This window comes from Schistocerca americana, chromosome 9, assembly GCF_021461395.2.
Source record: "Schistocerca americana isolate TAMUIC-IGC-003095 chromosome 9, iqSchAmer2.1, whole genome shotgun sequence".
In the NCBI taxonomy this organism is placed as follows: Eukaryota; Metazoa; Arthropoda; class Insecta; order Orthoptera; family Acrididae; genus Schistocerca; species Schistocerca americana.
This window is the reverse complement of record NC_060127.1, coordinates 138,871,594-138,883,623: the sequence shown is the minus strand read 5'-3', so window position 1 is coordinate 138,883,623 and position 12,030 is coordinate 138,871,594. Positions and strand designations below refer to the sequence as shown.

General features: G+C 44.2%; 1 protein-coding gene across 1 annotated transcript in view; it reads right to left on the bottom strand.

Annotated features, from left to right (window-relative positions):
* LOC124550744 (cytochrome P450 4C1-like) overlaps positions 1 to 12,030 on the bottom strand; it is a 140,788-nt gene that overhangs the window by 100,236 nt on the left and 28,522 nt on the right. Inside the window, exon 3 of the mRNA XM_047125467.1 lies at positions 4,033 to 4,257. Coding sequence (XP_046981423.1) covers positions 4,033 to 4,257 — 225 coding nt within the window. The remainder of the gene's footprint in view (positions 1 to 4,032; positions 4,258 to 12,030) is intronic.

The following is a 12,030-nucleotide window of genomic DNA, read 5'->3' as shown; positions in this document are numbered from 1 at the left end:
GGAAACCAGCAGGTAGAGGGAGACAGTTTTAATTTATGGTGTTGGGTGAAATTCCCCTCTTGTTTGAGAATGTTGCTCAGCATCAGGATCAGGACCCTGTTTGGGCCCCGATTAAGCAACGTGTGTTGGCCGAAGACCTGTCGGATGAGTGTGTTGATAAGAGTGGTATTCTCTATAAGAGGGTGGGCGGGGCTAGGCAGTGCAAGATATGTTTGCCTGTAGCTTCGGTGCGCGCGGTTTTTCGTTATCTTCATGATTCGTTGGTGGGTGGCCACTCAGGTTCTTATAAGACTCTCCAAGAAATCAAGGAGCATTTAACTTGGCCTTCCATGGACCGGGATGTGAGAGAGACGATATCCCAATGTCGCTTGTGTAATGTTGCCAAGCCCAAGAAATCTCTTCAACAGGGTTTGTTGAGTGAAGAACGAGAGTTCTGTCCTATACACAAGCTCTACATTGATTATTTAGGAACTTTACCTCGTACTAAGAAGGGTCATCGATATGTACTAGTTATTATCGATGCGTTCTCCAGATTTACTTGGCTCCTCCCGAGCCGTAACGTTACCGCAGCTAGCGCTATGTCTCCTTTAACTAATGTTTTCAGTGTTTTTGGCCCACCTAAGCAGCTTGTTAGCGATAATGCTCCTGCTTTTCTTTCGGCTCCTTCCAAGGCCTTCTGTTTTCAGAACAGTGTCAAGCATATCACGACCACCCTGTATTGTCCTCAGGGGTTCTTTGCGGAGAGAGTTAACCGAAATCCTAAGTCCACGTTGATTATTTATCATCAGAAATGGAACTCCAGTCTTCTTCGGCTTAGTTTTGCCTTTAATACAGCCAGCGAGCTACGCCCACCTCCTTGATCCTTTCCTACCCTTTTAATTCCTCTTTTTCGGACTTGCGGGGAATTCAAGCTCTTATTGCAGCGGATATTAGTCCTCAAGTTATCAACGAAAACTGGAACCGGGCCAGACGTAATATACTCAGAGCCCATAATAAACAAGCTGAACGTTATAATCGTAATCGATAAACCTTTAAGGGGAGGCCACGGGATCAAGTCTATGTCCGCAATTTCCCGGAGAGGCAGGTGCGTGGCAGGAATCTTAGTAAATTTACTCTTCGTTTTCTGGGGCCTTGCACGATCGTGCGTATTTTAGGCCTGGTAAATCTGTTGGTCAAGGATCACTGTTCAGGTAGGCTGTATCGGGTTCACCTTAGCCAAGTTCACGTAGCTCAGCTTACATTAAATCTTGGTTGCTATTCTGTGATTAGTCTCCCACGGTTATCGCTCTCTCCGAAAGTGGCAGCAGCAGCGTGTATCGATATTCGCACCCTTTTACTATCGTTGACCTCGGCTTATATTTTCCGGCTGTGCCGTGTGCGGGCAGTTCGTCGGTTGGCGTGGACAGCGATGAAGTCTTCGTGGCGCGTGTCTGGCCGGGGCCGCTTTCGGCGTCCACGCGCGGTCAGAGTGTGAGGGGCTGTCCCTATTGCTACGAGGTCCGTGGCTCACCAGTCCCGGACACGAAAGTTGAGTCTTTATTTAATCTACCAGCCAGCCCCAACTGTTCACATTGTGTCGTTTGAATTTCGCTATGGGCTTTTGGGACATTCCCGCGAGTAACAACGTGTGTTTTCAAGTTGGCGAAATTCTAGCCGCCCTCCTGTGGAGTTCATCTTAACTTGATTACTTTTGAATTCAAGTGCACCAACGAAATCTTCTGCCTTGTTGCCGTTAACGTTCCGGTTACCCGCTCTGGGCGTTGACGTAAATTCGGGCAATGTATATTCCTCATCGTGTTGTGGCTGTCCAGCACGGCGTCTAGTTTGACAGCTGAATGTTTAATTCGTTGTGGGCGCCGATACCTTCTACGTTGTTCCACTGAACTCCCTGTTGTGTGCTGGTCAGATGGACCGGAAGTTATCCTGTCGCTTGGTCCGTTGACTGTCAGTTGGGTTGCCGTCGGATTAAGAATTATTTGGCTGACTGCTTGCCTCACCTAAGCAAGCGTTAGTGTTTGAATTCCAGGCCGACCCTCGGGAACTTCTGAGCGCCGTTTGTTGTGCTGCCTTTTCTTACTTGTCCTTGTTGTTTGTTTATGTATGGCTTCTAGCCGACTTTAAATTAAAGTTGTTTTGGCCTTCAGCTTAATTTAGATAAATATTTTAAAATGGGGCCTCCTGCCTCTTCAGACTCAAAAACAACAATTTGAATTTTAAGCGATTGGCCTTCAGCCGGTTTCAAATTAAAGTTGTTTTGCCCTGGAGGCGTGAGATGGAATGGCGCATTTAGCCGGGTAATAAGTTCTAAAATTAATGTTTTGGCTTTCTCTGTTTTTAATGTTTTCTTTCCTGTCGTATGTCAAATGAATGAAGTAGTACGTTCGAGTTCAATTGACAGCCACTCATTTTGGCCCCTTTCCACATATTAAACTATCTGCCTTGTCCTGAGGGTATAGCAAGGGATATCAGTACGGTTTCTGTACATTCATGGTAGCAACCAACTGCCTCATCAGTACAATGGGTTTGAATGTGTCCTGGATTGGCGCATTTGTAGCAGACTGCTGCGTCTCGTCCACATCGCTTAACTCGGTACCCTAAGTAATGGCAAGTGTAGCATTTCTGCACCGTATAGAGGTTTCTATTCTATGCGCTACGAAATCGATGAATACCCGTTCCCTTTGCACAACGGAGAAGTCGGCTGGAGTACCACACAACACTGGGAACCACGAATGGAACTTCTTTCAGCAGGGAAGACAAAGTCACCGGCAAGAAACGCCGATAGTTCCAACCTGTTAGGTGACGTGGAAGTAAGGCTGGTCCCAAAACATGGTCACCAGTTATTCCCAGTTATTCCGACCCACACATTCCGGCTGCACCCATGCTCATGGTTCGCTGTCACCCTACCACGGGGGTTCTGCATACTATCCCACAGATGACTATAATGAAAGTTGAAGATACAACTCTGTGTAAAGGTCGCCTCATCTGTGAATAGGATGGATGACACAAATCGCGGAATCGTGGTTGCCTGGTGAAGAAACCAGCGACAAAACTGCTCCCAATGTGGAAAGTCCGTCGCTAGTAAGTCCTGCACACGATGTAAGTGACAACGGTAGTAACAATTGTTATGGAGAATGTTCCACACGGTCGTCTGGCTTACCCTGTACTGGCAGCCCAACTGCCTGGTACTGACACAGCAGTCGCCTTCCACAGTGTTAATCACATTTTTCTGAAAGTGCGATGTCCGAACATTTCGGGTACGTCCTTCATGATTTCCTGCTTCCTGAAACGACCCTGTCTCAGACAAATGGCGAAACACTGTTGCAAACATTGAATGCTGTGGTTGTTGTCGGTGGGGGTAGATTTTCTGATGCAACCTTGCTGCTGGCCGCCCATTGTCATTTGCCTTTATGTAAGCACACGCCATGCCAGATAGCTCTCGATTCGAATCGTAACAATTATGTACAACGCTTCATCACATCCGCTGCGAGATGAGTCAGCACGACAAGTGAATCGGACACAACATTAGCAATGACTATGGATGGAGATTGCGCTAGGGCATCACGTATTATTAACCGCTCCACCCTGTAGGAGGGAACCGTCCATACTCTAACTGTGTCTGGATGGTCCAGCGCCAAGTAGATCACAGTGTCTGAAACAATTTATGACTGAATAAATTATCTCCAGCATGGAAATCATGCATTTCCGGAGCTACGTTCATTAGATCTTTCTTGTTTCGTGTTCTTTCATCTATCAGTCTCTTGAATTTCTGCACTGTGGAAGAAATCGCCCTATATTGCGAGTGCATAAAATTCCGCTTTAAAGATAGTTTTATTTGTAAAGGGAAAAAAACCTTCGCTAGGGACTCGTGAAGATATCTATGTGTCCAACAACACTCGCCGTGTGGGACAATGGACTGTGTTTCCTGCGATACAAATCGTAAGGTGGTTCAAGGGCTACATAAATAGCTGCGACAACAGACAGTGCCGTTCTTGGAATGTGAGTCGGTAAACTCATTGCTTTGTTCGATCTTACCTGCACAGTGGTCAAGCCATCGTTCACTGCGGCAGACAGCTCCTCCCCTGCCATGCCGTCTGGTATGAGGTCATGGTTCATGCCAATGATGGTGCTGCAGAAGTTGTGGATGGTTGCCAAGAACACTGGAGGGTGAACGTCGGTAGCTGCGCCTCTGGCCCTGGCGAGCCGCTCGCTCACGAAGAGACCACCGTCGTGGAAAGCCTCCAGGAATCCCTCCAGAAGCTGTAACCCAGCAGCACATTTTAAACATGCTTAATCTTCAATTATAGCTGCCACGACTTCGAATTTATCCCATTTGCATGCTAGAAATTAGTCTCTCGCTGGTTTTTCTATACCATAGCACCCACGCTGAACGGCAAGGAATTAGAAATTGTGTACCACAGGGTTCTATCTTGGGCCCTTTATAGTTTCTAATATACTCTTCCAGAAAAAATAAATTAGCACAGATTTTAGAGGTTTCCAATTCACCCACGATTTATTGTTACAACGGTGCATGTAGAGTATATGAAATGATTACAATTACAGATAAATAGCACAGGCAGTTCTGAGGCGCCATGTATTGAGCTTTGCTGAAACATGATATTAGTGTGTGAAGTAGCAGCCACAGGCCCCAGTGCTGGTATCCAGTCGACAGTGCCGATGGCTATTACTATGCTAGGATACGTTTCTTCACGCCTGCTTGACCAGCTCACGTAGCTCTTTATCAGTTGTTACTTGACCAGTCACACAAGTCACTTCCCGTCCCCTCATATCCCGCCCACGCTTCATTGGAGGATATTGTTCTCCAGCGGAGTTTCTGCACATCTTACAGAGCAAATTCAGGTTCATGGGCAGTATGTGGGGGCACATTATCCTGTTGGAACAATACATCACCTTCGTGTTGCAAAAACAGCAAAAGAACAGGTTCACAACATTCTGCACATACCGACCATTGGTTAGCATCCTCTCCAGAAACATCAAAGGTGAACGAGAGTAGTGGCTTATCACGCCGCAGATCTTAAGGCCTGCATCGGAACCACTGTGTATTGGACGTATGCCTTCCACGAGACAGCGCTCACCAGGTGTACACTGCACGCAGACAGAATCTGTTTTCATCGCTGAAGACCACAGCGAGTCATTCCGTCTCGAATGCGATTCTCTGACTCCACGAGTCGAGCCGTGCACTTCCGTGCTGTGGCGTGAGAGAAAGACAGGCTAGAGGTGAGCGTGCCTGCAGTCTCACTGCTAATAACCAATTTTCAATGGTTGATATTGAGATGTCTGGGCTCACAAGCCCTCTTACCTGTACTGTGATAGCTTTACGATATGTTACTTCGGCTCTTACAATACTGTGGTCCTGGCGGATTTCTGTGCTGCGTGGACGTCTAGAACATCGTATGTGGTATGAGTATTTTCACGTAACCACTGATACCAAAATCGCTGCACAATCTGAGCATCCAGCCACTCGGAAGACCACAATTTGACACCTTTCATGCTCGCGTAGTTGGCTGTGGAAGCACGAGCGCGTCTCAGTGCAACACACTGAGCGTTCCCGCTGTGAGCATTCCATATTAATGGGTAGACACGGATAGCGCTCTGGCAGCTGCGCCACTACACTATCTGTTGGCGGACGACGTTGAAACCATTACCGTTACATCAGTCTAAGAGCACGCAGTAATCATACACGCAGTTTTTAGCCATTGCATGCAAATATCGCCCGATGGTGGAATGATCAAAGTTCATGACTTTTGCAAGCTCTGCAGTACACTGACATGGATCATTGTGGATTAATGGGTTTAAACGATCTTCATCAAACCCCGAAGATCTTTCTAAATGTGGAGAGTCACTAACGTCAAAAAGATCCTTCTTAAAAACGAAAAAACCATTATTTTTTCATGCTCTGTTCAATGGCATTTTCCCCATAAACCCTGAAAATGTTTCTGGTTGCCTCCCCAACTGTCACCCTTCTACTGAAATGATACAAAAAGAATTTGTCGAAAATGTTCCTACATCTCTACTCACAAGGGAACATCCCCATCGCACCCCTCTCAGATTTAGTTATAAGTTGGCGCAGTGGATAGGTCTTGAAAAACTGAACACAGATCAATCAAGAAAACAGGAAGACGTTGTGTGGAACTATGAAAGATATAGGGAAAATATACAAACTGAATAGTCCATCAATAAGATAAGCCACAACAAGGACAGTATGCGATCAGGAGCGCCGTGGTCTTGTGGTTAGCGTGACCAGCTGCTGAACGAGAGGTCCTTGGTTCAAGTCTCTCCTGGAGTGAAAATTTTACTTTCTTTATTTTCGCAAAGTAATGATCTGTCCGTTCGTTCATTGACGTCTCTGTGCACTGTAATAAGTTTAGTGTCTGTGTTTTGCGATCGCATCGCAAAACTGCGCGATTACTAGACGAACGGACGTGCCTCTCCAATGGGAACCGAAAACATTTGATCGCAACGTCATAGGTCAACCGATTCCCCCACAGGAAAACACGTCTGATATATTCTATACGACACGGCTGACGGCATGTGCGTCACGTGAAAGGAATATGTTGTCGACCCACCTAACTTGCACATTTGGCGAATGGGTAAAAAGATTCTTCTACCTTGGCCGATTTAGGTTTTCTTGTGGATGTGATAATCACTCCCAAAAAAGTGATGAAAACATAAGAGTTTGTCATATAAACTGCAACAAATGAATGCTACAGTTTCACAGTCGCACAGTTTTCCCTGTATTTTGGCAAAACATGTTTTTAACGTTTTCAAATTTTTCCGTGTGTAGACCACCAAATCCTGCGTAAGTCCAAGCAAATCTGAAAATCTACTGGAATTTTGGAGTGCGAAGTTGATTTTGTGTGAGTGCCTAAACTTTGATAACTGTTTGAAAATAAAAAATTAAAATTTTCACTCCAGGAAAGACTTGTCCCGCAGCTGCTCACGCTAACCACGAGACCACGGCGGTCCTAAGCACTGATTACCCTTGATGTTGCCTATCTTGCAGATGCACTACTCAGTTTGTATATTTTGCTTATTTTTTTCATAGTTTCACACAACTTCTTCCTGTTTTCTCGATTGATCTGTGTTCAGTTTCTCAAGGCCTATCCACTGTGCCAACTTATAACTAAATGTGAGGGGGGTGCGATGGGGAGGTTCCCTTGTCAGCACCCCATTTTAAAGCGTCCACACAGGACAAAATATTAACTCGTAAACTCAAATAGCAACGCAGAACTACAAATAAAAAATGACAATCGATAAGTGAGCCCATAGAAATTGGAACACCAAAATGGAAAACAAAAGCGTTACGAACTTATGCCCCAAACGTAATATTTTTCATCTTGACCAGAATGACCATGTTTTTGGAGAAAAAATTTAATTTGTTTATTTGGGATTTCAAGCTTACGTAATCTGCATATGATATGGTATACAAGATAAGAACAGTGTAGTCGAATAGGCTAGAGCACAAATGCAAGGATGTAGAGGCTTATCTCACTAGGGGTAAGATAGATACTGCCTACAGGAAAATTTAAGAGACCTTTGGAGAAAAGAGAGCCACTTGTATGAATATCAAGAGCTCAGATGGAAACCCAGTTTTAAGCAAAGAAGGGAAAGCTGAAAGGTGGAAGGAGTATATAGAGGGTCTATACAAGGGTGATGTACTAGAGGACAAGATTATGGAATTGGAAGAGGATGTAGACGAATATGAAATGGGAGACACGATACTGCGTGAAGAGTTTGACAGAGCACTGAAAGACCTGAGTCGAAACAAGGCCCCAGGAGTAGACAACATTCCACTGGAACTACTAACGGCCTTGGGAGAGCCAGTCCTGACAAACCTCTACCATCTGGTGAGCAAGATGTATGAGACCGGTGAAATACACACAGACTTCAAGAAGAATATAATAATTCCAATCCCGAAGAAAGCTGGTGTTGACGGATGTGAAAATTACCGAACTATCAGTTTAATAAGTCACAGCTGCAAAATACTAACGCGAATTCTTTACAGACGAATGGAAAAACTGGTAGAAGCCGACCTCGGGGAAGATCAGTTTGGATTCCGCAGAAATGTTGGAACACGTGAGGCAATACTGACCTTACGACTTATCTTAGAAGAAAGATTAATAAAAGGCAAACCTACGTTTCTAGCATTTCTGGACTTAGAGAAAGCTTTCGACAGTGTTGACTGAAATACTCTTTCAAATTCTAGATATGGCAGGGGTAAATTTTTTTTTTTTTTTTTGTCATCAGTCTACTGACTGGTTTGATGCGGCCCGCCACGAATTCCTTTCCTGTGCTAACCTCTTCATCTCGGAGTAGCACTTGCAACCTACGTCCTCAATTATTTGCTTGACGTATTCCTATCTCTGTCTTCCTCTACAGTTTTTGCCCTCTACAGCTCGCTCTAGTACCATGGAAGTCATTCCCTCATGTCTTAGCAGATGTCCTATCATCCTGCCCTTCTCCTTATCAGTGTTTTCCACATATTCCTTTCCTCTCCGATTCTGCGTAGAACCTCCTCATTCCTTACCTTATCAGTCCACCTAATTTTCAACATTCGTCTATAGCACCACATCTCAAATGCTTCGATTCTCTTCTGTTCCGGTTTTCCCACAGTCCATGTTTCACTACCATACAATGCTGTACTCCAGACGTACATCCTCAGAAATTTCTTCCTCAAATTAAGGCCGGTATTTGATATTAGTAGACTTCTCTTGGCCAGAAATGCCTTTTTTGCCATAGCGAGTCTGCTTTTGATGTCCTCCTTGCTCCGTCCGTCATTGGTTATTTTACTGCCTAGGTAGCAGAATTCCTTAACTTCATTGACTTCGTGACCATCAATCCTGATGTTATGTTTCTCCCTGTTCTCATTTCTACTACTTCTCATTACCTTCATCTTTCTCCGATCTACTCTCAAACCATACTGTGTACTCATTACACTGTTCATTCCGTTAAGCAGATCATTTAATTCTTCTTCACTTTCACTCAGGATAGCAATGTCATCAGCGAATCGTATCACTGATATCCTTTCATCTTGTATTTTAATTCCACTCCTGAACCTTTCTTATATTTCCATCATTGCTTCCTCGATGTACAGATTGAAGAGTAAGGACGAAAGGCTACAGCCTTGTCTTACACCCTTCTTAATACGAGCACTTCGTTCTTGATCGTCCACTCTTATTATTCCCTCTTGGTTGTTGTACATATTGTATATGACCCGTCTCTCCCTATAACTTACCCATACTTTTTTCAGAATCTCGAACAGCTTGCACCATTTTATTATGTCGAACGCTTTTTCCAGGTCTACAAATCCTATGAAAGTGTCTTGATTTTTCTGTAGCCTTGCTTCCATTATTACCCGTAACGGCAGAATTGCCTCTCTCGTCCCTTTCCTTTTCCTAAAGCCAAACTGTTCGTCACCTAGCGCATTCTCAATTTTCTTTTCCATTCATCTGTATATTATTCTTGTAAGCAGCTTCGAGGCATGAGCTGTTAAGCTGATTGTGCGATAATGCTCGCACTTGTCAGCCCTTGCCGTCTTCGGAATTGTGTGGATGATGCTTTTCCGAAAGTCAGATGGTATGTCGCCAGACTCTTATATTCTACACACCAACATGGATAGTCGTTTTGTTGCCACTTCCCCCAATGATTTTAGAAATTCTGATGGAATGTTATCTATCCCTTCTGCCTTATTTGACCGTAAGTCCTCCCAAGCTCTTTTAAATTCCGATTCTAATACTGGATCCCCTATCTCTTCTAAATCGACTCCTGTTTCTTCTTCTATCACATCAGACAAATCTTCACCCTCAAAGAGGCTTTCAATGTATTCTTTCCACCTATCTGCTCTCTTCTCTGCATTTAACAGTGGAATTCCAGTTGCACTCTTAATGTTACCACCGTTGCTTTTAATGTCACCAAAGGTTGTTTGACTTTCCTGTATGCTGAGTCTGTCCTTCCGACAATCATATCTTTTTCGATTTCTTCACATTTTTCCTGCAGCCATTTCGTCTTAGCTTCCCTGCACTTCCTATTTACTTCATTCCTCAGCGACTTGTATTTCTGTATTCCTGATTTTCCCGAAACATGTTTGTACTTCCTCCTTTCATCAGTCAACTGAAGTATTTCTTCTGTTACCCATGGTTTCTTCGCAGCTACTTTCCTTGTACCTATGTTTTCCTTCCCAACTTCTGTGATGGCCCTTTTTAGAGATGTCAATTCCTCCTCAACTGTACTGCCTACTTCGGTATTCCTTATTGCTGTATCTATAGCGTTAGAGAACTTCAAACGTATCTCGTCATTCCTTAGTACTTCCGTATCCCACTTCTTTGCGTATTGATTCTTCCTGACTAATGTCTTGAACTTCAGCCTACTCTTCATCACTACTATATTGTGATCTGAGTCTATATCTGCTCCTGGCTACGCCTTACAATCCAGTATCTGATTTCGGAATCTCTGTCTGACCATGATGTAATCTAATTGAAATCTTCCCGTATCTCCCGACCTTTTCCAAGTATATCTCCTCCTCTTGTGATTCTTGAACAGGGTATTCGCTATTACTAGCTGAAACTTATTACAGAACTCAATTAGTCTTTCTCCTCTTTCATTCCTCGTCCCAAGCCCATATTCTCCTGTAACCTTTTCTTCTACTCCTTCCCCTACAACTGCATTCCAGTCGCCCATGACTATTAGATTTTCGTCCCCCTTTACATACTGCATTACCCTTTCAATATCCTCATACACTTTCTCTATCTGTTCATCTTCAGCTTGCGACGTCGGCATGTATACCTGAACTATCGTTGTCGGTGTTGGTCTGCTGTCGATTCTGATTAGAACAACCCGGTCACTGAACTGTTCAAAGTAACACACCCTCTGCTCTACCTTCCTATTCATAACGAATCCTACACCTGTTATACCAATTTCTGCTGCTGTTGTTATTACCCGATACTTGTCTTCCTTCCAATTCACTTCACTGACCCCTACTATCCCTAGATTGAGCCTTTGCATTTCCCTTTTCAGATATTCTAGTTTCCCTACCACGTTCAAGCTTCTGACATTCCACGCCCCGACTCGTAGAACGTTATCCTTTCGTTGATTATTCAATATTTTTTTCATGGTAACCTCCCCCTCGGCAGTCCCCTCCCGAAGATCCGAATGGGGGATTATTCCGGAATCTTTTGCCAATGGAGAGATCATCATGACACTTCTTCAATTACAGGCCACATGTCCTGTGGATACACGTTACGTGTCTTTAATGCAGTGGTTTCCATTGCCTTCTGCATCCTCATGTCGTTGATCATTGCTGATTTTTCCGCCTTTAGGGGCAATTTCCCACCCCTAGGACAAGAGAGTGCCCTGAACCTCTATCCGCTCCACCGCCCTCTTTGAGAAGGCCGTTGGCAGAATGATGGTGACTTCTTATGCCGGAAGTCTTCGGCCGCCAATGCTGATTTTTTATCAAAATTTAGGCAGTGGCGGGGATCGAACCCGGGACCGAAGACGTTTTGATTATGAATCAAAGACGCTACCCCTAGACCACGGGTAAAATAAATGGAGCGAAAGATTATTTACAATTTGTACGGCAACCAGATGGCAGTTATAAGAGTCGAGGGGCATGAAAGGGAAGCAGCGGTTGGGAAGGGAGTGAGACAGGGTTGTAGCCTGTCCCCGATGTTATTCAATCTGTATATCGAGCAACCAGTAAAGGAAACAAAAGAAAAATTCGGAGTTGGTATTAAAATCCATGGAGAAGAAATAAAAATGTTGAGGTTCGCCGCTATTTTATCAGAGACAGCAAAGGACTTGGAAGAGCAGTTGAACGGAATGGATAGTGTCTTGAAAGGAGGAGATAAGATGAACATCAACAAAAGCAAAACGAGGATAATTGAATGTAGTCGAATTAAGTCGGGTGATGCTGAGGGAATTAGATTAGGAAATGAGACACTTAAAGTAGTAAAGGAGTTTTGCTATTTGGGGAGCAAAATAACTGATGATGGTCGAAGTAGAGAGGATACAAAA